We start from the raw sequence: 23445 nt of genomic DNA, 5'->3' as shown, positions 1-23445 counted from the left end.
TATTATCACAGAAGGATTTGTCATATTACATGACATTTTCGTGTCTTGGGTAGCAGTGATGTGTTGCTAGATACCGCTCACTATTTATTATGTTAAATACGTGATTTAATATAATTATCAATGCCGCAAAAACCTATAGGGTCACACACAAAGGACGGATTGATGAGAGATAGAGTAATTAAGGAATACCGTAATGTACGGTGCCCTTAAGTGAATTATAGAACATCGTAAGGTACGGTGTACTTAAGTAGAGTATGAAATAAGGTAAGGTACCACGAGCTTAAGTGATTTTGGCATATTATAAGATATGGGCCATATACACTTGAGTGGGCCTTTTAGCTTGCAGCCCACACAAGTGGTTCTATAAATAGAACCCTTGGGTAGAAGCATTGTCACTCTTGTAATTTTTGTTTCTCTCTCTCTCTCACTCAAAGCCTTCATTCATAACAGCTAGCACTGAGATGAAGGAATCCGTTCGTGTGGACTGAGTAGAGGCGTCGTCATCGTTCAACGTTCGTGATCGCCACAAGAGGTAACAATTCTATCACTGATCATGCCCATTCGTAAGGATCATTAAAGGAGAAATTTTAAATTCCGATGCGTTTTGGATCGCCATTCTCCTTCAGTGGTATCAGAGCCACTTACGAAACCATGAATCTAATAACTGTTTTTTTTTCTGTAATAATACAATTAAAGACAGAATGAATCAAAGAATAAACGAGTAATTAAATCGAGATCGATTAAGTTTTATATATGATATAAGTAATCCTGATGCAAAATACGGTATATATGATATATTGTTTCTGTTTCATTCATTCAAACACTTAATGGTTGTTTTCCTTTGAGCGATCAATGGTCGTTTGCTTCTTGATCCGACATTAGTATGGTGAAGCAATGACGTATTGATCAATCATACTGAATCAACAATTGAGATGTGTTTGACGGTCTGAAATTGGTGCATTAGGGTTAGTGACGGCACAAGGGTTGTGTTGTCAAAGAGTTATGCGATTAGGGTTGTGACTGCACAAGAGTTGCGCTTTCTAACAGATTTTCAAACAGTGTTAACCGGTTAACGTATTTGGTTAACCGGTTAGCGCAAGACGGAATACTGCTTTCTAATAGATTTTCAAACAGTGTTAACCGGTTAACGTATTTGGCTAACCGGTTAACGCAAGATGGAATACAATTTTCTAACAGTTTTTCAATAGTGTTAACCGGTTAACGCATTTGGTTAATCGGTTAACGCAAGACAGAATACACTTGTTCGACTAACTCTGCGTAGTGTGATCGGTCGTCGAAATTTAATTTGGTTTTAATTAATTAAAAGAATTAAAATTAATAATAATAATAATGTGTTTATTATTATTGTATTGTGGTGATCGGTTATGGCCTTAGTTTTCCTTTATTTTGTTTTGGGTTTTAAAATACGACCTGCGTGTCGTGCCTCTCTTTTAATCTCTCAATGTAACTTCTTTTCTCATCTCACTCCCTCGTATGTAAAACGAGTTTCTTTATGTAATGTAATGTTATGAAGAAAGCAAAGAAGTCAGTGCCAAAGGAGGACAACCTTGAAGATCTTGCTTGGAGAAGCTTAGATCGTTATTAGGTTAGCTTAGGTTCTCTCATTGGCTTGGGAGAACAATTGCGCTAGGGGCCATAACTGTTTCATTATATATGTATGTTGATGCATGTGAGAGACGATTTATATGATAAATAAGCCGGTAAGATCAGAATAATTGCAAATTCCCTCAAATTAAAATATTAAGTTTATGCTTTCCAAGTTTTAGCACTCATCAAGACTAGTATCGGATAATGTAGGTTTCTCCTACGCGAGGTGCATGTTCTATATTAGTAAGGTGCAATGGGATAATTGTAATATCCAACTGCTGAAACAATGGGTCAAACTTAACTAAACAAATTATAATAATATTATATATGTTTGCTTTCCAAGTTTTAGCACTCATCAAGACTAGTATCGGATAATGTAGGTTTCGCCTACGCGAGGTGCATCTTCTATATTAGTAAGGTGCGATGGGATAATTGTAATACCCAACTGCTAAAACGATAGGTCAAACTTAATTATAATAATATTATATATGTTTAGAAGCAAGAGTTGGGAATGATCCATATGATGGATTGGAATAAGGAGTTATTCACCCAATTGAAATCTTCGAGAGTTGTATGAGATACAATTGGAAGGAGTTCCTACCTAAATAACCTAGTTTTATGTAATCCGCCTACGCAGACATAGAACGAAGTGAAATATGGATCTCGATCCACTAGAAAATCTTCCAACGGGATTTTCCGAATCAAATGATGGGGGTCATTTGTTTTGAGTAAAATAGTGGGAGCATATTTAATTAAAGGCCTAATTAAATATGTCAATGATACTTATATTTTCATTAATCTCAACAAACAACAAACATTTTGCGATCAATCCTTGACAAAGATAAATTGTCTGGGACAAATTTTCTGGATTGGCACCGAAACTTGAGGATTATCCTCAAACATAATAGAAAGTTGTATGTCTTGGAGACACCTGTTCCTGAAGAGGAACCTCCTAGTTCTGCACCTAAGGCAGAAAGAGATGCTTATAAGAAGCATGCCGATGATGCCAATGAAACTGCTTGTCTCATGCTGGATGTCATGAACTCAGAGGTTCAAAAGCAACATGAGAACATGACAGCGTTCGATATGATCGAACACCTGAAGATGCTCTATCAAGAGCAAGCAAGGCATGAAAGGTTTGAAGTTTCAAAAGCCCTTTTTCAAGGCAAGTTAGCTGAGGGAGCTCTTGTAGGTCCCCATGTGCTCAAGATGATTGGGTATGTGGAAAATCTTGAGAGATTGGGTTTTCCCATCGGAAAGGAACTTGCGACTGATTTGATCTTGCAATCGTTGCCAGATAGATTCAGTCAATTTTTCCTAAATTTCAATATGAATGATATGGACAAATCTCTTCCTGAACTGCTAGCCATGTTAAGAACTACTGAGCAGAATCTGAAGACAAAAAGGAAGTCCATTCTGATGATCAGAAATGGAAAGAGACAGAACAAAAGGCCCACCAAGCAGGCTGATAAAGGGAAAGGCAAGGAAGTTGCCAAACCCAGACCCATTGTTGCTGTTTTGAAGCCTAGTGGAGGCATAGAAAAGGCTGACACCTTCTTCCATTGCGGTAAGACGGACACTGGAAGAGAAACTGCCCAAAGTACTTGGAAGATGACAAAATCTCCATTCACAGGAAAAGGTGAAAGAGCTAATGATCTTTTAGGCCTCATACATACTGATGTATGTGGACCACTGAACATACCAGCCAGAGGAGGTTTTCAATACTTCATCACATTTACTGATGATTTCATTAGATATGGTTATGTGTATTTAACGAAACACAAATCAGAGTCCTTTGAAAAGTTCAAGGAATTCAAGAATGAAGTACAAAACCAACTAGGTAAGAATATTAAAACTCTTTGATCAGATCGAGGTGGTGAATATTTAAGCCTAGAGTTTGATGACCATCTGAAAGAGTATGGGATCCTATCCCAACTTACTCCTCCTGGAACACCCCAATGGAATGGTGTATCTGAGAGAAGAAATCGAACCCTGTTAGACATGGTCTGATCCATGATGAGTCACGCCGATCTTCCAAACTCCTTTTGGGGACATGCACTATTGACAACAGCTTACACACTTAACCGTGTTCCATCCAAAAAGGTTGAGAAGCCACCATATGAGATATGGAGTGGTAAGAAACCACATATGTCTTACATGAAGATTTGGGGTTGCGAAGTTTATGTGAAATGACAAATTTCAACAAAGCTTGAGCCAAAATCTGACAAATGCTTATTTGTGGGGTATCATAAAGAAACAAGAGGGTATTACTTCTACAATCCTTCTGAGGGCAAAGTGTTTGTCGCTCGAATTGGAGTTTTCCTAGAAAAGGATTTTATTTCCAAAGGAGTCAATGGGAGGAAAGTAGAGCTTGAAGAAATTCAAGAATCAGAAAGCATTGATACACCTATGGAGGAATTAGAGAAGGAAACACAAGTAGTTGTGGAAGAGCAACCTGCTCAAGTAGAACAAGACCAGCGTATGTCAAGCAGGATACGTCACCTACCTGAGAGATATGGATATCTCATAACAGATCAAGGTGATGTATTACTCATGGATAAAGATGAGCCTGTGACCTACCAAGAGGCCATAAATGGTCCCGAGTCTGAGATGTGGCTAGAAGCCATGAAATCTGAAATGGATTCCATGTACACAAACCAAGTTTGGACCTTGGTAGAGCCTCCTATAGGAGTTAACCCTATAGGATGCAAGTGGGTCTTCAAAAAGAAGACTGACATGGATGGTAAGGTACATACCTATAAGGCAAGACTGGTTGCAAAAGGATATAAACAAATTCATGGGGTTGACTATGATGAAACCTTTTCACCAGTTGCAATGCTTAAATCTGTTTAGATTTTACTTTCTATCGCTGCATATCATGATTATGAAATATGGCAGATGGATGTCAAAACTGCTTTCCTTAATCGGAATCTTCTTGAGGATGTGTACATGACACAACCTGAAGGATTTGACATACTAGAAGAAGCCCAAAAGATATGTAAGTTACAAAGGTCAATCTATGGATTGAAGCAAGCTTCCAGAAGCTGGAATCTTCGCTTTGATGAAACAGTAAAACAATATGGATTTATCAAGAATGAAGATGAGCCTTGTGTCTACAAGAAGGTTAGTGGGAGCATGATCGTGTTCCTGGTATTATATGTGGATGACATATTACTCATTGGAAAAGATGTCCCTACCCTGCAACAAGTAAAGTCTTGGTTGGGGAAATGCTTTTCTATGAAGGACCTAGGTGAAGCAGCCTATATATTAGGAATCCGAATCTATAGAGATAGATCACAAAAACTGCTTGGCCTAAGTCAGAGTACGTACATAGACAAAGTGCTGAGACGCTTTAATATGCATGATTCCAAGAAAGGATTCATACCTATGCAACATGGCCTGTGTCTATCAAAAACACAATCCCCTTCAACTAAGGAAGAAAGCGATCGCATGAATAAGATTCCATATGCATCTGCAATAGGATCTATCATGTATGCCATGTTATGTACTCGACCATATGTCTCGTATGCTTTAAGTGCAACGAGTAGGTACCAATCTGATCCTGGTGATGCCCATTGGGTAGCTGTCAAAAATATCCTTAAGTATTTGAGAAAGACTAAGGACTCATTCTTGATATATGGAGGTCAGGAAGAGTTGGCTGTAATTGGATACACCGATGCTAGCTTCCAGACAAATAAGGATGACTTTAGATCGCAATCTGGTTATGTGTTTTGCTTAAACGGTGGCGCTGTGAGCTGGAAAATTTCAAAGCAAGATACAGTTGCTGATTCTACAACCGAGGCCGAGTATATTGCTGCCTCAAGTGCAGCAAAGGAAGCTGTTTGGATCAAAAAGTTCATTAGTGAACTTGACATAGTTCCTAGCATTGTGGATCCCATTGGTCTCTATTGCGATAACAATGGTGCTATCGCACAAGCTAAGGAGCCTAGATCTCACCAACGATCCAAACACATACTTAGGCGTTATCACCTCATTCGAGAGATAATAGATAGAGGAGATGTGAAAATATGCAGAGTACCCACACTTGACAATATTGCTGACCCACTGACAAAGTCTCTTGCGCAGCAGAAGCATGATGGCCATACTAGATCTATGAGCATTAGGGGTATGCCTGATTGGCTCTAGTGCTAGTGGGAGATTGTTGGTGTAAGCCCTAGAGGCCAATACTTTTGGTACTTGTATCGAATTATTTATTAATAAAAAAAGGCTTTTTCTTTATTATGTTTGTTTAATAAAGTCCCTCGAATAGCTAGTCCATGTAATGTATCAAGTATAACTTAATCATGAGATCACATTAAACATAAGGACATTATTCTTAAAGTATCCGTAGTCAAGCTTTATTGTGAACTGGGGTAACATTAAAGCATGAAGACTATTATGTATATAGACTGATGGTCACATCTCATGGATCATGGATAAGGAGTTATCAAGTCTTAAACATAGGTATGAATATTAAGAGTAATATTTATACCGGATTGACCCGCTATGAGAATACTATATAGAAAGTTATTGCTTCTGGTTGAGTCATTTCTTAAGATTCTTTGACTTTGCCTTCTGAGTATTTTTCTCCAGAGACAGAGTCTTTGGATTCTGAAAGATTGATCTTTATATTTGAAAATTTTCTAACTAGCTTTGACTTTTCAGGGTTAATCTTATCATTGAGTCTAACATGAATTGATTACTCAACAATTCATGTTTCTGTGTAAAGAGTTTGTAGCCTTTAGAACATTCAATATGTGACTTAGAGTCAAACTTGCAAGGATTCTCTTTAGTGTTTAACATAAAACATTCACTTTAGTGTTTAACATAAAACATTCACATCCAAAAGGATGAAAGTAACAAATTTTGGGCTTTTTGTTCTTCCATAATTCCTAAGGAGTCTTACCCAGAATAGGTCAAATAGAAATTCTATTCTGAATATAACATGTTGTGTTGACTGCTTCTTCCCATAAATGCTTAGCCATGTCAGTTTCTTAGATCATTATGCAGGCCATTTCTTGCAAACTCATATTCTTCCTTTCTACAACTCCATTTTGCTATGGAGTTATAGGATATGAGAAATCATAGGAAATACCATTTGAATAAAAAAGATTTTCAAAATGCTTCTTTTCAAATTCACCACCATGATCACTTCTGACTTTGACTATTTTGCAATTCATTTCTGTTTGCACTAGTGAGCATAAGGTAGAAAACACAGAATGTGACTCATCCTTGTGCTTTAAGAACTTTACCCATGTCCAACGACTGTAGTCATCAACTATGACAAATCAATACTTCTTTCCATTGATATAAGCAATTTTCACTAGTTCAAACAAATCAATATGCAGAAGTTCTTATGGTCTAGAGGTAGAAACAATAGTTTTTTCTTTGAAGGAAGTTTTAGAAAACTTGCCTTTCTGAAATGCTTCACAAAGAGCATTTGAAGCAAACTTCATTTTGGGTAGACCTCTGACTAATTCAAGCTTATTTAGATGATAAATCCTTCTAATGCTAGCACGGCCTAGACGTCTATGCTAGACCCGTTACTCCTCATTAACAGAGATTATCCATTTTAAATTTTTATCTTCAAGATCATAAAGTCTAATTTTATAAATGTTGTGTTTCCTCTTTCCATTAAAAAGGATTATACCATATTTCTGAGATACAACCTTACAAGAATTTTGATTAAAGATGATATCATAACCATTGTCACTAAGTTGGCTAATAGACAATAGGTTATGCATTTGACCATCAACTAAAAGAAAATTAGTAATAGAAGGAACTTTACCGTTACCAAGGGTTCCAGAGCCAATGACCTTTCCTTTCTGGTTTCCTCCGAAACACGAAGCCTCCAGGCTTAAGTTCCAAAACTTGGAAAATAGACCTTCTGCCCATCATGTTTCGCGAGCATTCATTATCCAGGTACCATGCTTGGTGTCTCAACTGAGCTGTTAAGGATGTATGCAACAAAAATTATTTTATCCTTAGGTACTGAGTGCGATGGATGTGTCTATTGGATAACAACTACAACTATACATTTTATCGGGTAGTTTTAAAAGATTGTCGAACCCATAAAGACTAATAATCAAACCAATGTTATTTATCGTTTTAATTGCAAAGCTAAGGCTAAAGGTTAAAAGGATATGAAAGGAAATATAAACATTAATTGCTAGAGGTTTAAAAATGATGATAAAACGAGCCCGAAATATGGATATTGTGTTCCTAAAGGATTAGGTAGAATTCGGGTACTAATTATGATTAGATTAAGTTCCATAGAAAATATTAGTTTAAAGACTTCGTCTCACACTCTCGCGTTATTGATTAAAAACCACACCTCCTAACCATAGGATTTTTCTCTCGCTCGCCCGTTTTAATTAGAAAGCATATTTTGAAAACCAATGAGATCGTAAACGATACCCCAAGCACTCTCGCTGTTTTTAGGATCGATGCCTAGTTTCCACTATCCGATTCCTTCCTCACACTCTTGCGCTATCGGCTAAAATCTTAGTTTATTCTCCACTATTGTGTCAAAACAATAAATAATACAATTGGAAACTAAAACCAAAATAGAATTTAATCATAATTTCGCGCCTATTGTTTCTACTGAGTCCCGTCGGTAACGACGATTCTCATACGTCGGACTCAAGGATATTTAGCAAGACATTATTTTAATTAAAAATAACATGATCAAAGCAAATAAACTTAAAAACAGCATGGCATGTAATATAGTAAAGGAAATAACAAATATAAACAATAAAGCAGTAAAAACCTGAAATCAAAGAAAACGGAAAGTTGAGTTTAATTGAAAATTTCTGCAAGCTTGTTCTTGATCCAAGAGTACAATGAAAATAAAATTAAATCAAGTGTAACAATCCCTCGATGTGAGATATTGTCACTTTTATAGGTAAGTTTATGCCTAAGACTACAAGCAAATTCGATAGAGCTTCCGCATAACTTGGATACCATTAAACACCCCCCCAAGAGTCCTATTTATAGAGGAATCCCCCTTGTAACTTCCTCAAGTTGTTCCAACAAAGTGGAGGGAAAAGAAAATGGGAAAAATGGTTGAGAAACCGCTCCCACGCAGAAAACTGCTCCTGCGTGATAATGACGAACGCCATTAGGGAAATGGTGAACGCCATTGCCTTGGTAATTAAATGATGTGGAAGGCTAGGCCAATGGTGATCGCCATATACACACGGTGAACTCCATTGGGGAAGAATGGGAAAAATCTTGCTCTTTTGCTTCTCTTTTTCTCCTTTCCCAATCTGTTTTCGAATCCGCACTGAAACTAGTTGACAACTGCAAAACGAATAAAAATAAACTAAAAGGTGATAAAACATATTGAAATAAAGAGAAATAAAATTTGACATAATCCTAAAAACATGATACCATTTCTCGTTATCAAACTCCCCCACACTTAGATTGTTGCTTGTTCTCAAGCAATCACCCAACGCAAAAGAAAAATAATTAAGTCCAGCGTCTAAGACATAAGTGTTGCATCTCGAAGAAACGTGCATACAAAACAGAGTCTCCACCCGATGTTATTTATCCTAAGAGTGGGAAGGGAAACACTGGGTAAACCTACAAAAGGATGAATCTAATGATCTCGCAACCAAAAGATGGGTAAGGGAGTCGATTACGCGAGGGGAAAGTATTAGTACCCCTCACGTCTGTAGTACTCTATAGGATCCACTCTTGTTTTTCTAATCTAAAGGGTGTGTTTATTCTAAAACTTACTGACTAAAAGGGAATGCAGGCAAAAGCACTGAATTATAAATAAAAGAAAGTTTTTATTATTGCGTTCGCTTAGGTTTTGCAACCCAATACCTACGTATCAATAAAGAATCATAGCACCTTAGTTCTTCTCAAAAAAATTATTTGTTAGTGCTTTTTATGGGTAACCACCCTTATTGAAAATTTTCATAAGAAAAGCCAAGTGGCAAAAGAAGTTTGATTGGTTGAATATTTTGTTGAAAGAATACATCAAATGATCCATCCAAAGCAGTAGGTATCTGACTACTTCTCTCTTATTTTTGAAAGAGTTCAAATAGTATTTAGAATGTTTTTGGATTTTGATTAAGAAAAAGTTTTTGTTTTAGAATGAATGCAAAAGAAAAATGGAAATCTGAGGGAATTCTAAAGAGAACCCTAATTGTTGGCATGCAATAGTGGTCCTAAAGTTAGGATAAAAGGGAAACATTGCTTAAGTTAACATGCAAAGATTGACCTAGGATTAAGGATTAAAGGGTCTACCTAATGTTGTCATGCTTGGTTAAAAAACCTAAGGTCTACTTTAGTTTAATCTTAACCAAGAATGAACCAAAGAAATCCTATGGGTAACATGTTGTCCACACAAGGAAAAGAGATAATAGAAGAAGACAAAATCCATATCAAGTCATGGAACAATAAACAACACAACACCATATCAAGTCATGGTAGAAAAGAAAAGTAGTAGCAATCCATATCATGTCATGGGGGGAAAAGATAAAAGATTATGAAGGCAAAGTAATCCATATCAAGTCATGGAAGAATAGATGAAAGATAAACAACACAATCCAGATCAAGTCATGGAAAGAAGATACGAGCCATAGAAATCCATATCAAGTCATGGGAGAATACAAAATTAATAGCAATCCATATTAAGTCATGGGAGAAAAGTCCTTGAAATTACCTAATCAAACCAGTCATAAAAAAGAGAGATAAAGCTCAAACAAGTTGTGAATACAACTAAGGAAAAATATAAGTTATCAAATCAAAAGGGGAAACACCATCACATCTAAATAAACATAAGGACATGTTGTCTAACTCCTAAAGATTATGCATATATGGTTTAAACATCAAAGTACACAATCATCAGATAAGGTTGTAAAGTTAAATGAATACATGTGTGTGGATAATTAGACATAGAAAAGGACATAGTAGAGGATTGACATCAAAAACATAGAATAAATACATAAGGAAACTCAAGATATCACAAAGACACCATATTAAAGCATACTCAAAGGGTAGAGACAAGTAGTGATCAAGATCAAACTATTCATGCTCCTAAAGGCTAATGAACTTCAAGCAAGTAAAGATGAAGTAGACTTATGAAAAAATGGCACAAACCAAAAATAACTCAGAGTTACATGACATATTAAGCTCAACATACAAGTCAATCAAGTATTATGAATGACTCACTCAAGTTGTGCTTAAAGATAGGCCAAATGAAAGGCAAACAAACACACAAGTCCAAAGAAGCTTAAGCAAGAAGTAAATAAACAAAGAAGCATACACGTGACATCAAGGGATTAATGACTTGTGCAATAAGTTAATTCAAGATGAGGTTCAAGATTAACAAAAGAAGTCATCCCAACTTCATACACAAATCAAAGTCATGTAACTTGACAAACAAGTAAAGATATCATCCTAAAAAAAGGAATCATTTATCAAAATGCAATGGGATGAACAAAGATCAAAAGAGGGATGCTTATAGGTCATGGGACAAAGGAAAAGTCCTTTTAAAAGCATTAAATAAAAACATTAAACCTTAAGAGGCACCAACTAGCAAACAAACTCAAAGTTCATGCATAACTAGCAAATCAAAAGGGTGGAGATCATCCAAGTAAGGAGTCCTTTGCCCAACCAAAGTAAATGGGTAATGCAAAATGAAGTTGAGACATGAATAAATGAAGTGAGAATAATATCAAAACATACATAAATGAATTCCAATCTCCTAAGAGCTTCACCATCTACTAAACTCAAAATTAGGCCAAGAAGAAAAATACAGCTCTTAATATGTCATCATGATGAAGTGGCAATGAAATACCATCCAAAGAATCATAAGAGCAAGGTATACGAGTACCAATTTCTCTTTAAGCACAAATTTTAGGGTTTGTATTGTTTACTCTCTCTCTCTCTCTCTCTCTCTCTCTCTCTCTCTCTCTCTCTCTCTCTCTCTCTCTCTCTCTCTCTCTCTCTCTCTCTCTCTCTCTCTCTCTCTCTCTCTCTCTCTCTCTCTCTCTCTCTCTCTCTCTCCTCTCTCTCTCTCTCTCTCTCTCTCTCTCTCTCTCTCTCTCTCTCTCTCTTCTCTCTCTCTCTCTCTCTCTCTCTCTCTCTCTCTCTCTCTCTCTCTCTCTCTCTCTCTCTCTCTCTCTCTCTCTCTCTCTCTCTCTCTCTCTCTCTCTCTCTCTCCCCCCGCATTTGATTTGGTTTTCTATGGTTCATTTTAGTGACAAAGTTTTGAAAGTGTATCTACTTTATAAATTTTATTTATAATTTTTTTGTGTTTTCTACCTTATTTTTTGTAGGAAAGGTCTTGAAAGTATCATCAATGATATTTGTCATAGAAGATTAAAAGATTTTAGGATGAAAGGTTGGAATTTGTGGCAATAGGAATTAGGGTTCCGATTTTTGAAGTTTTATTTTTGGTTTTCGATTAACCAGGTAATTTGTGAAAGTTATATGTTAGATCCGGTGGTATTGTTATTGATTTGAACAATTTTTTGTATATGCATGAAGCCAACTTGAAACAAACAAGAAAGCCATGTCGATCTAGATATAAATTCGCTTTTGAATAAATTGGGACTAATCGTAGCTTACATGTTAGATCTGTCGATATTATTGTTGATTTGAATAATTTTTTATATGTGCAAGAAGCCAACTTGAACCAAACAAGAAAGCCATGTCGATAAAGGTATAAATTTGGTTTTGAAAAAAATGGGATTAATCGTAACTTACATGTTAGATCTGGTGGTATTATTGTTGATTTGAACAATTTTTGTATGTGGAGTAAGCCAACTTGAAACAAACAAGAAAGCCACGTCGATCCAGGTATAAATCCTATCTTTGTTCAATATTTCTCATATTTATTTCTTTTGAATATGATTGCTCCATATTTCTTCCTCAATCCATGTTTAAGCAGGTTCACGTCTTGCCCTCTTGCAATGCTGTTTCTAATCCTCCAATGTTCAGTGATGGTTAATATCAAATGTGCGTAACGTTTTAGAATCATTTGTATATATTAAAAACTTTATTCCCATTTCAATAAAAATATGTATACCTGTTGCAAGAAAGTGTGTCTCAAGTGTGGCGATGTAGGTTTTATCGAGGTGATAGTTTGTTGCAACAATTGTGAGGTTTGTGCTCTTCACAGGTACTTATCGTTCACTACTTCACTTCTTTTTGCTGCATTATATGATGCACGTATAGAAAGTTTTTATCGATAGATTGAGCTTCAGGTGTCAACACCTTAAATGCTTCTCATACACTTCAATCAGAATTTGTTTTTTCTCCCATATTGCTTTTCTTAATAAAATTTTGGTTTATTCGCTGCTTTTATTATTCGTATTTTCATATATGAACACTTTAATATAGACAAACCGTGGGTTTGTTCTATGTCAAAACTCTATGTATGGACCATTATTACTCTGCAGAATTATTAGACATCAATAATTTGTGCATTGAAATAGTTTTTGTTACAGTTTGATTTTCCTCATTTCATTTGTGTTTATACATTGAAGTAGTTTTTTTTGTTCTAATTGTTTTGTTTTTATTTTTCACTTTGAAGAACTAATTATAATGAAGAACAAATGATTGTAATTAGACATATATGTTTGGTTTGTATTATACAGACACTTTTAAGCATGAGAATACAATTTGATGTACTTCTCAATAATTTTAGGAATAAAGCACTCTTAAGATTGACAGTTTTAAGACTATGCTGAAGTAAAGCAGTTTGATTTTTCAAGTTCAAGCAAGAGGATCAATTTATGATATCTATCAATATCAATGTAATTTAATTTTATGAATAAACAAGTTTTCATATTCATATGCAATGATAAATTTTTATTGTCATATAAATGTGTGTTTGTTCACAATTGCATGATTTACTCTTTAACTTAAACTTAAATTTAATATTTTATTACAAGTTCTTAATAAATATTCATATATAAATTTGTAATTTAGCATCAAAATTATAACAATTGTAAAAAATTATTGCATTTTAAAGAAGTATTTTGGAATAAATAAAATTATTTTGAAATAGACATTTTTTCTTGACAGAGAAAGAATAAAGAAATTGAGATGATAATTGTGAGAGAATTGAGATGAAAAAAGTTAATATTTTTGATTATAGAGTTGGTGACAGCGCATGTCAATACATATCATTGTTGTTATTTGACTGATTGAGATAGACATTAGTTACATTTTTAAATATGTGTGAAATTAATAAATAAATTTATAATTTAACAAAAATTAAATATTCATCTTGATCTTTAAAACTATTAAATAGTCTACTTAATTGCTTATAAAAAAAGAAATAGTTAATTTAATTCTTAATTTGTTATTAATAAAATCTATATAATTAATAACAAAAATCACTAAAGATATATTCCACTTAAAAATATACTCCTTTTTGTCTCAATTTAATAAAAATTATATTTTCAGTTTTTATTTTAAATGTTAAAATAAATTACACTTATATTTGTTTGTATAATCAATATTTTACTTATATATAGTTGTCAAAATTTATTTGATATAATTTAATATTAATTTAAATTTACTTCTACTCCAATATATTGCATATATAAATTTCATTATTATTTATATTATAAGAATTAAATATATTTATTCATAAAAATCTATAATTTCACATTTATTATATATTATTCGTATAAAAATTTCACATTTATTTGAGTATCTTCTCGAGTATCATTCACGAATCGATTATTACTCTCAGTATTATAGCAATTTAATTGATTAAATAAATAAAATAGTCAATTTTTGTGCTCATTCATTTAATCTCTTATTTTATTAATTTTTTTTGGGTCATATAGCCTCTCATGTTATGTGCAATGATTTATAAACAAAAGGTAATATTTTTTCTTTTAGAAAATTTTAGTATAAGTCTCATGTGGTCGTAATTTGTGCTTTATTTAAAATTTCATTTTAACAAAGAATGTAGAAATATTTTGAATGTATTTTTTAAAGTAAATTAAATATATAAAAAAATTATTACTACCATCTTAGAAATATAATATTTATATTTATAATTTTATTTCATATTTATACTTATATTTTAACATTTTTATATCTATATTATATTTATATTTATATCTTATCCTATTTTTATATCATATTCTTACATTTTTTACAATTAAAGAAAATAAAAGTAAATATATTTAAAATATAATGTACGAATTCAAGCCCGAAAAAATATGTTGTTTTTTAATTACTTTTATTAATAATATTTTGATTTTGAAATTATTGTTAATTTAAGATACACTTTTTATTAACAAAATAAATGAAAGATGAGCTATATATTTTTTATGTAATAATTTGAGTAATATTTAAGCAAAAAATTTTATTCATTTTTATTACAATTTAAAAATAAACGTGCATAACTCACCGGTACTCGTGTAAACGCACTTGAATCCTTATCAAAATTTGTGCGAACTTATATATTATTGTAATTTTTGTATAATTAAAAAAAATAAAGGTTAATATATTTAAAATAATGTATGAATCCAAACACGGAGAAAATATATTTATATATGTTACTATTATTTATTTATTCAATTAAAATAATATTTACAAATATTATGATATTAGTTGGTATTTATAAAACTAAATGATTGCATAAATATTTTTGTAAAAAATATTAAAATAAAATTAATATTTAGATACCTAAAAAGATGTGGTTGATCCAAATATTTGTTTTTCTTTTAAAAATAATAAATTTTATTGGTTAAATAATTTTATTTTTCATTCTTATCATATTTTAAAAACAAATGCGTGTAACACACCATAACTCGTACGAACGTTAGGGTATCTAGACCAAAATTCATGTGAACCCATTAGTTATTATATTTTTTTTTGTCAAATTAAAGAGAATAAAAGTAAATATATTTAAAATAACATATGAATCGAAACATGGGAAAATATGTTGTTTTTTAATTATTTATATTACTAATATTTTTATTTTGATATTATTTTTAATTTAATATATAATATTTTTTAAGATAATATATTAATATGAGCTATATATTATTGATGTAAACATTTCACTACTATAGGTTATTAATCGAAAATTTTATTTTTAAATTAATAAGTGAATCTTAATATTTTTTTTAAATGGAAATAGGTATTTTTTATCTAAATATTATGATAAATAATGTTAAAACCAATGTTTTAAAAATCAGATCGGAGATTGAACCGATAAAACTTACGGTTTAAGGTTCTATTTATTCACCTGATCAATCCAGTTTTTTCAATGTTACTCCGATTTTGACCCACTAACGAATTTAAAAGATTGACCAACCGGATTTATCTTTGGTTCTCGGTTGAATCTGTCGGTTCGGTCCGTTTTTTAAAACATTTGTCAAAACAAAAATAATACAGGATACATACAAGAAAATATACTATTCATCCAAATAATTTTAATGATAGAAAAATTATATTTATGATCCATAACTAAATAAAAATATAACTTTTTTAAAAAAGTAATAAACTCTTTTGGTAAAAAATATATTTTTCTCTTTTACGTTCTTATTACATTTCGAAAATAAATGTTTCATAACTTTCATGTGCGAACGCACAGGTATCCACACAAGAATCCATACAAATGCAAGAGTTTTTACAATTTTTGTAAAAGTAAAGAAAATAAAGGTAAAAAATAAACTTAAAATAATATATGAATCCAAACACGAAAAAACTATACTTATTTATGTTACTAATATTTATTTCTATAATTAAAATGATATTTACAAATATTATGTTATTAGTTGATATTTATAAAACTAAATGATTGCATAAATATTTTTATAAAAAATGTCAAAGCAAAATTAATATTTACATATGAGAAAATATAGGGTTGATTCAAATATTTTTATATATGGAATAAATATATTTAATCTCTAAATATAAATAAAAAATGTTTTTTTTTAAATAATATACTTTCTTGATTAAATAATTGTGTGTTTTTATTTTTTCATTCTTATTACATTTTAGAAACAAATGCGCGTAACACATCAGTACTCGTTCGAACGCATTGGTATCCATATCAGAATTCATGCGAACCGACGGGTTATTACATTTTTTGTACAATTAAAAAAAATAAAAATAAAAATATTTAAAATAATGTATGAATCCAAAAAAACGTATTTTTTAAATTATTTATGTTATTAATATTTTTATTTTAAAATTATTTTTAATTTAAGATATAATATTTTTTAAAATAATAATAGAAAAAGTGAGATATATATTATTGATGTAATCATTTAATATATATTATTAATGTCAAATGTTATTTTTAAATGAATGACTTAATTTTAATTTTTTTTAATGTAAACAAACATTTTTTATTCAATTATTTTTATAAATAATATCAAAACAATAATAATATTACGACAAAAAATATATCGTTCATATAAATATTTTTATATATAAAAAAATATTTATAATTCATATATAAATTAAAATATATTTTCTTTTAAAAATAATAAATTTTTTTGATAAAAAAAATATTTTTATTTTTATATTTTATTATATTTTAAAAATAAATATGCCTCGGGTATTCTATCAATTATTTCCTGTATTCTATCAATTATTTCCTTGAAAATGGTGTATGACTAATATTTATTTATTTTTGAACAACAGTGCATCATTGATATGTGGATGAGGGGAAAATCATTCAACCAATTAAAATATGCCAACATATAGTCATTAAGTTTTCAAGGTCCTATAGCACGTGGGTTTAACACTTTTTTGATATAGAAGTTGACACTTTTTTGTTTTATAATAAAAAAGGATTGAATATTCATACTTTTTCCCAAGAGGGGAATGTGAGGTCTTTAGTGGAAGAGAATAGAATAAAAGAATTTTTTTTTTAAGAATGCATTTATAGATAAAGATAAATGAATATATATATATATATATATATATATATATATATATATATATATATATATATATATCTAAATTGTAAAAGTATATAATAATGTAGATTTAATTTTAAAAAGACTTAAATTCTCTAAGTTTTTTCTAAATTATTCTTCAAAATAATTTTTAAACCTCCTATTTTAAAGGATTTTATATTATTTAAAAAAATTAACACATTATTTAGATTGAGAGATCCACATATTTCAATTTTTGAATTGTCGTATCTTTAACTTATTGTTTACTTATTTTCTTTATGTATAAATTTTATTATGTAATAGAATTGCATTATTTATATTTAAACATTATGAAAAATATATCTGTCAGAGATTAAATTCTATATCGAAATCTTGCCCTCATTTAACTGAACTAATACTGTTGGGGCAAAACAAAATTTTAAGGATATTATAATACTTTATGTTCTTTGCAAGTTGAAATCCAAATTCTTTGTAGTTGCAGGATCACATAGTAACTAAAATTCTTTATTTATATGAGATTACACATTTAAATTATATAATTAATTAATGCAATAAATAATTTAACTAATTAGTTTAGATCGAACACCTAAGAGTTGTAACTGGATCATCAGATAGAAATACAAAATATCTACAAGATGCAGTTACAACTTAATCTAAACGAATTAATTGTTTAACTGTATTGAATTAATTATATAATTTAAACTGTTTGACAAAAATCAATTACTAAAAATAAAAGAGAAGTTAATATTATTAAGAGGGTGACTCAGCATATTGTTGTTTCTGTTTAGTTCTTATCCTCAACTATTATCTATTTTAGCAATTTATTTTACACCATATATAATTTGCTATGACTGTGACCAAAATTTAATTCTATTATACTTCATATTTATCTAAATCCAACTCATATATTATCAAAACAACAATATTATCCTAATCTCTTTCATTTTATATATATTTATCTCTTAAACTATTCCATAACAGATGAATTCTTCTTGACAGATAAAGCAATTATGGATGGAAAAAATAAAACCTATTGTATTGATAAGGATGATGAAGATGTCATTGATTCAATTTCGAATGGATATATGACAGAAGATTCAATGTGTTCATATTTTTCTTCATCCGAGATGGATGATGATGATCAAGAAGTTTCATCATCTTCAACTTCTAGTTTATCATCTTCATCATCATCAAATTTAAATGGTCCTTTATATGAATTATCAGATCTCATGAACCATCTTCCTATAAAGTAAGCAAACTCATACATGAATCATGAATCATGATGCATGCTTTCTTTTATTTACTATTTTTTAATTAAATTTTCCATGATATTTGCAGGAAAGGGTTGTCTACGTTTTATCAAGGGAAGGCACGGTCTTTTGGTTCATTAGCAAGGGTGAAAAGCATAGAAGATCTTCCTAAGAAAGAAAAATCAAATTACAGAAATAAAGTGAAATCATGCAAGAGCTTTGGTTTGTGCACTCCAAAGGCAACAATAGCAAAGAAATCTTCAAGAGGACTTTGTTTATCAGTAATAAGTTCTAGAAAAAAGAGTTTTCTTGGAGGGTCTAGATCTTCCTTTTCTGTAAACAAAAACTTTTGAAGTTCATTTTGTAAGACCTTTTTGTTTTATTTTATGCACAAAATGAGGAAAATTTAAATCCCTCAAATTTTAGATTCATTATGAGTATCTTAATTATTATTTTGAATCTAAACCGTCAATTATCGATTAAATTATTTGGATTGACACACTTTTAAGATTAAACGGTTCTTGGTGGAGGAGAGTTACTTTTTCTGGGTCTAAAACTGAGAACCCCTCATTTATGATTAGACAGTTATGGGTGGAGAGGTTATTCTTCTTGGGTCCAAAACTGAAAACCCCTCAGATTGGTTTATAGACGGTCTTTATTTGAAAGTTGAATCGGGTTTGCTCACGCCCTTCTAAAGAGACCCCTATGTTATTTTAGAAGCTCTTTTCGATTTCAGATGAGTGTGATCACTATGCTTGGGAGATTGGTAGGTGGGAATGAGAGGTTTGGATTTGAGAGCTTAAGTCTTAAGTAGAGGTGATCTTTCCTTTTTTACCATGAGCAGGTTCTTGTCGATAATCTTCTCTCGATGGTTAGGGGTTTTATTCCTTCCTCCGAGGGTGATGTGTGGAGGTGGCGTCATGCCAATGATGACTTATATTCTGTGGCTTCGGCTTATTCATGTATCCTGACTCATGAGGTCGCTCCTCATAGTCAATTCACTTTTGTTGAGTTAGTCCTCCATAGTATCCGGAGTAGTTGGGCTCCTTCTGAATTTATTGTCTTCTCATGTCAACTCCATTAGGATCGGATCCCCATTAGAGAGGACTTGCTTATAAGGGAAGTCCCCATTGGCTTGGGATCCTTTTCTTGTCCCTTATACTTAGCTGGTCATGAGTCGTCTTCTCGCCTTATTGTGCCCGGTGAGCTAGAGGTTTCTGTTTGGTACAAGGTTTTTGGATTTTTGGGGTGGTGTATAGCTTTTTCGAGAGATCTTATGACATTTTTCATATGTTTTTCTCCACTTAGTGGAGTGTCTATGATTCAGGCACTACAGAAAATATATCTTCGATGATAAAGTATTACAATGGCCATTTTTCCACCATAGTTATATCACATCTTTTACGCGCATGTTTTTATTTTATTTTATACCTTTCATCATGGTTCCTAAGAATAACCGTGATCATAGAAATTGGATGACAAGCTTTGAATCCCAACATCAACATTTTTCTATTTTTTCAATAATAATAAGTGTGTTTCCGTTCACAAAATTATACGTTCCATATTTCACTATGGTTGAAGCTTGCAACCGTTGTGAAATTATTTCTCACAAAATTAAAACATAACAGGTACTTCATGTTGTTCATAACACACAAGGGTGTCCTAGCGAACAAGACGACAACGACAGCAAAATCTTCACTATCTTCATTCATTTCTGGAAACGAATATCATTTATGAAAACAAAATCGTCATCCTCTTCAAATTGTGATACATTACCATTCTTTCTCTCTCTCTCTCTCTCTCTCTCTCTCTCTCTCTCTCTCTCTCTCTCTCTCTTATGCTTCTGAATGTTTATGTTCTTTGCTAGGGTTACAGGTTTCTTTTTTTAACATATAAATGATGTTGGCTTTTGTTGCATTTCATGAATCAACGCTTTCGGCATTGACATTGTCATGTGTATTGTTCATGTTGCCATGTTCATGTTTTACTCATATTTTGGGAATATGCTTTAGGTGTTTCCATGTTTCCATGTTCATGTTGCAATTTTGCGAATATGATTTAGGTGTTGTCATTTTGTTCATGTTTCCATGTTCACGTTTTATTCATATCATGTGCATATAATCATATTAGGGTCTTATGTGTATAGCATTAGTGTGTCATTCACATTAGTCTTTTGATATAAATTTCAGAGTTTCTTATTGATCGTAGTTGGATGAAAGTTGATAGATTAGTTCCGGTGTACGAGAATGAAGTTCTTTAATTCTTTGAATTCGCCGAAAAATATGTTCTCGACAATAGTGGTATCTTTTATTGTCCTTGTGTTGTTTGCGGGAATATAAAAAAAGATCAAAGAAAGAAATATTACATCACCTATATTGTTATGGAATATGTCAAAATTATACAACATGGACGTGGCATGGAGATGTGGATAATAATCAAAATGCAACGTTACAAATGGATGAAGATGATGAAGATATGGATGATCGACTAGAAGATATGATATGTGATATTGGAGAATTGTCTTATATGAAAGCCTATGTTTGTGATACTTTATGTAGCGACATAGATGCACCTTATATAAATGGGTGCACCATTTTTACACGACTGTATGCGTTGTTAAAATTGTTTAATCCGAAGGCAAAAAATGGTTTGTCGAATAAACGTTTCACATAATTTCTTGATTTGTTGAAACAAATTCTATTAGAAGATAATAATTTTCTAGATCGTTGTTATGAGGCCAGGAAGATATTGTGTCCAATGGGTTTGGACTATGTCAAAATACATGCATGCCCTAATAATTGCATATTATACATGAGAGAGTATGAAAATTTGGATCAATATCCAGAATATGGTGGGTCACGTTACAAGTTGAATAACAACAACGATGATGACAATGACAATGTTAGTAAGAAGCATCATGTAATAAGGAGTGGATTATGGATTCAGGTTGTACTTGGCACATGACTCCAAACAAGGACGAGTTTGAGGAATTATGTGATCAAGGTGGTGGATCAGTGTTATTGGGAAACAATAGAGCCTGCAAGATTGTAGGAATTGGATATGTCATGTTCAAGCTCCATGATAAGTCAATAAGGCTATTGACTGATGTTAGGTATGTACCTAATATTAAGAGGAATTTGATTTCTCTTGGTGAATTTGACCATAAAGGATATGTTTTCAAAGGAGAGAAAAGTATCATAAGGGTAATAAATGGGTCGAAGGAAGTCTTTAGAGGCATTAAGAGGCAATGTATGTATACCCTTGAGGCCGAGGTTATAAGTTGTTCAGTAGATGGGGCATTAACAAAACCTGTGTCGAAGACTGAGTTGTGCCACAAGCGAATTGTCCATGTCAGGGAAAAAGGCCCGATTGAATTGTCGAAACAAAATCTACTATGTGGTGTCAAGGTCGAGAAATAGGAGTTTTGTGAACCTTGTGTATTTGGTAAATCCTATAGGGTGAAGTTCAACAAAGGTAAACAAAGAACACATGGATCCCTTGGTTATATCTATGTTGATCTTTGGGGGCCTTCCAGAAATCCTTCACATTCAGGTGCAACATATTTTCTACCCATAGTTGATGATTACTCACGAAAGTTATAGGTATTCATTCAGAAAGCTAAGGATGGAACTTTTGAAAATTTCATAAGTTGGAAGACTCTGGTCGAAAACCAAATTAGAAGGAAGGTCAAGAGGTTAAGGACCAACAACGGTCTTGAATGTTATAGTGAGGCTTTCAAAATCTATAGTGTTGCATATGATATTACAAGGCACATAACTACTGTAGGTACTCTCCAATAAATTTTTTTGGTTGAGAGGTTTAATCGAACCATTCTAGAAAGAGTGATGTGCATATTGGTTAGTGAAAAATTACCTTTGGTTCCAAATTATACCTTTTCAGGCACTTTTACCAAAAAAACTCAATTCTTTGACTTTGGTTACTTTTCCTATCATTCCATTCATCTCTATGATACATTCAATATTCTACCTTTATTCACTTTATGTGATATACTGTTATCTTTGAGCCAAATACACTATCTCTTTGAGCTCCATCTTGTATCAGCCTGTGAACCAAGAGATGTTTGTGCTATAAAACCAAACACTTTATTCATTCTTTTTGGTTAGGACAATATAGTGGGTATGGCTAGTTTCCTCCACGTATTAGTCTATATCAGTTTTACTCTTGGGTTCAAATTTCATCTCTTTTTAGAGTCAGACAACATAATCCTTTGGTTCAAACCATATTTGTTATCACAATTTCTTTCACCTCCTACCATTAGTCCTATGAACTACAGAGCTCTGAATTCCTTATTGCACTATAAGGATACGAAGGCATGATGACCCTAATCCTCTCCGAGCACTTTATCTATTTCTCTTCTTTTCTCATATCCTTTCACGAGTAACTTTAGATATAACACCCATTCGAGCAAAGAACGATGAAAACGGTTCCCGTTGAGTACAATGGATGTTACGGGTCTAATACCTTCCCCTTGCATAACCGACTTCCTTACCCAAATTTCTCTTTCCCCGGGTTTTATTAATGTTTTCCCTTGCCTTCAGGAATAAATAAAGTTCGATAGTGACTCGGTTGTATGTTCGAGCGTGTGATGCGTTCGGGTATATTTCCGCTAGCTTCAAATGTGATAAGCATAGGTATAAGACAATGAACAAATGACAAGATCACAAAAAAAT

General features: G+C 32.0%; 1 protein-coding gene and 1 long non-coding RNA gene across 2 annotated transcripts; both read left to right on the top strand.

The window, feature by feature from the left end:
- The first annotated feature begins 12194 nt into the window (after positions 1-12194).
- LOC127105609 (uncharacterized) lies at positions 12195-13386 on the top strand. Its single transcript, XR_007795054.1, has 3 exons — positions 12195-12423; positions 12515-12745; positions 13274-13386. It is a non-coding gene; the product is annotated as an uncharacterized LOC127105609 (long non-coding RNA).
- A 4976-nt stretch (positions 13387-18362) lies between these two features.
- Positions 18363-19185, top strand: LOC127105608 (protein OXIDATIVE STRESS 3). Its single transcript, XM_051042800.1, has 2 exons — positions 18363-18753; positions 18843-19185. The coding sequence occupies exons 1-2, from the start codon at positions 18515-18517 to the stop codon at positions 19105-19107; spliced, it is 504 nt and encodes a 167-aa protein (XP_050898757.1). The 5' UTR covers positions 18363-18514; the 3' UTR covers positions 19108-19185.
- The last annotated feature ends 4260 nt before the right edge of the window (positions 19186-23445 follow it).

Source organism: Lathyrus oleraceus, chromosome 7, assembly GCF_024323335.1.
Source record: "Lathyrus oleraceus cultivar Zhongwan6 chromosome 7, CAAS_Psat_ZW6_1.0, whole genome shotgun sequence".
Classification (NCBI taxonomy): Eukaryota; Viridiplantae; Streptophyta; class Magnoliopsida; order Fabales; family Fabaceae; genus Lathyrus; species Lathyrus oleraceus.
The sequence above is the reverse complement of the archived record's forward strand: the minus strand, read 5'-3'. Positions and strand labels throughout refer to the sequence as shown.

Excerpts from the sequence above, each read along its gene's own strand:
- LOC127105608 (XM_051042800.1), top strand. The coding sequence starts at position 18,515 with ATGGATGGAAAAAATAAAACCTATTGTATTGATAAGGATGATGAAGAT. Across the intron at positions 18,754-18,842 it reads ATGAACCATCTTCCTATAAA|GAAAGGGTTGTCTACGTTTT; the intron begins GTAAGCAAACTC and ends TGATATTTGCAG.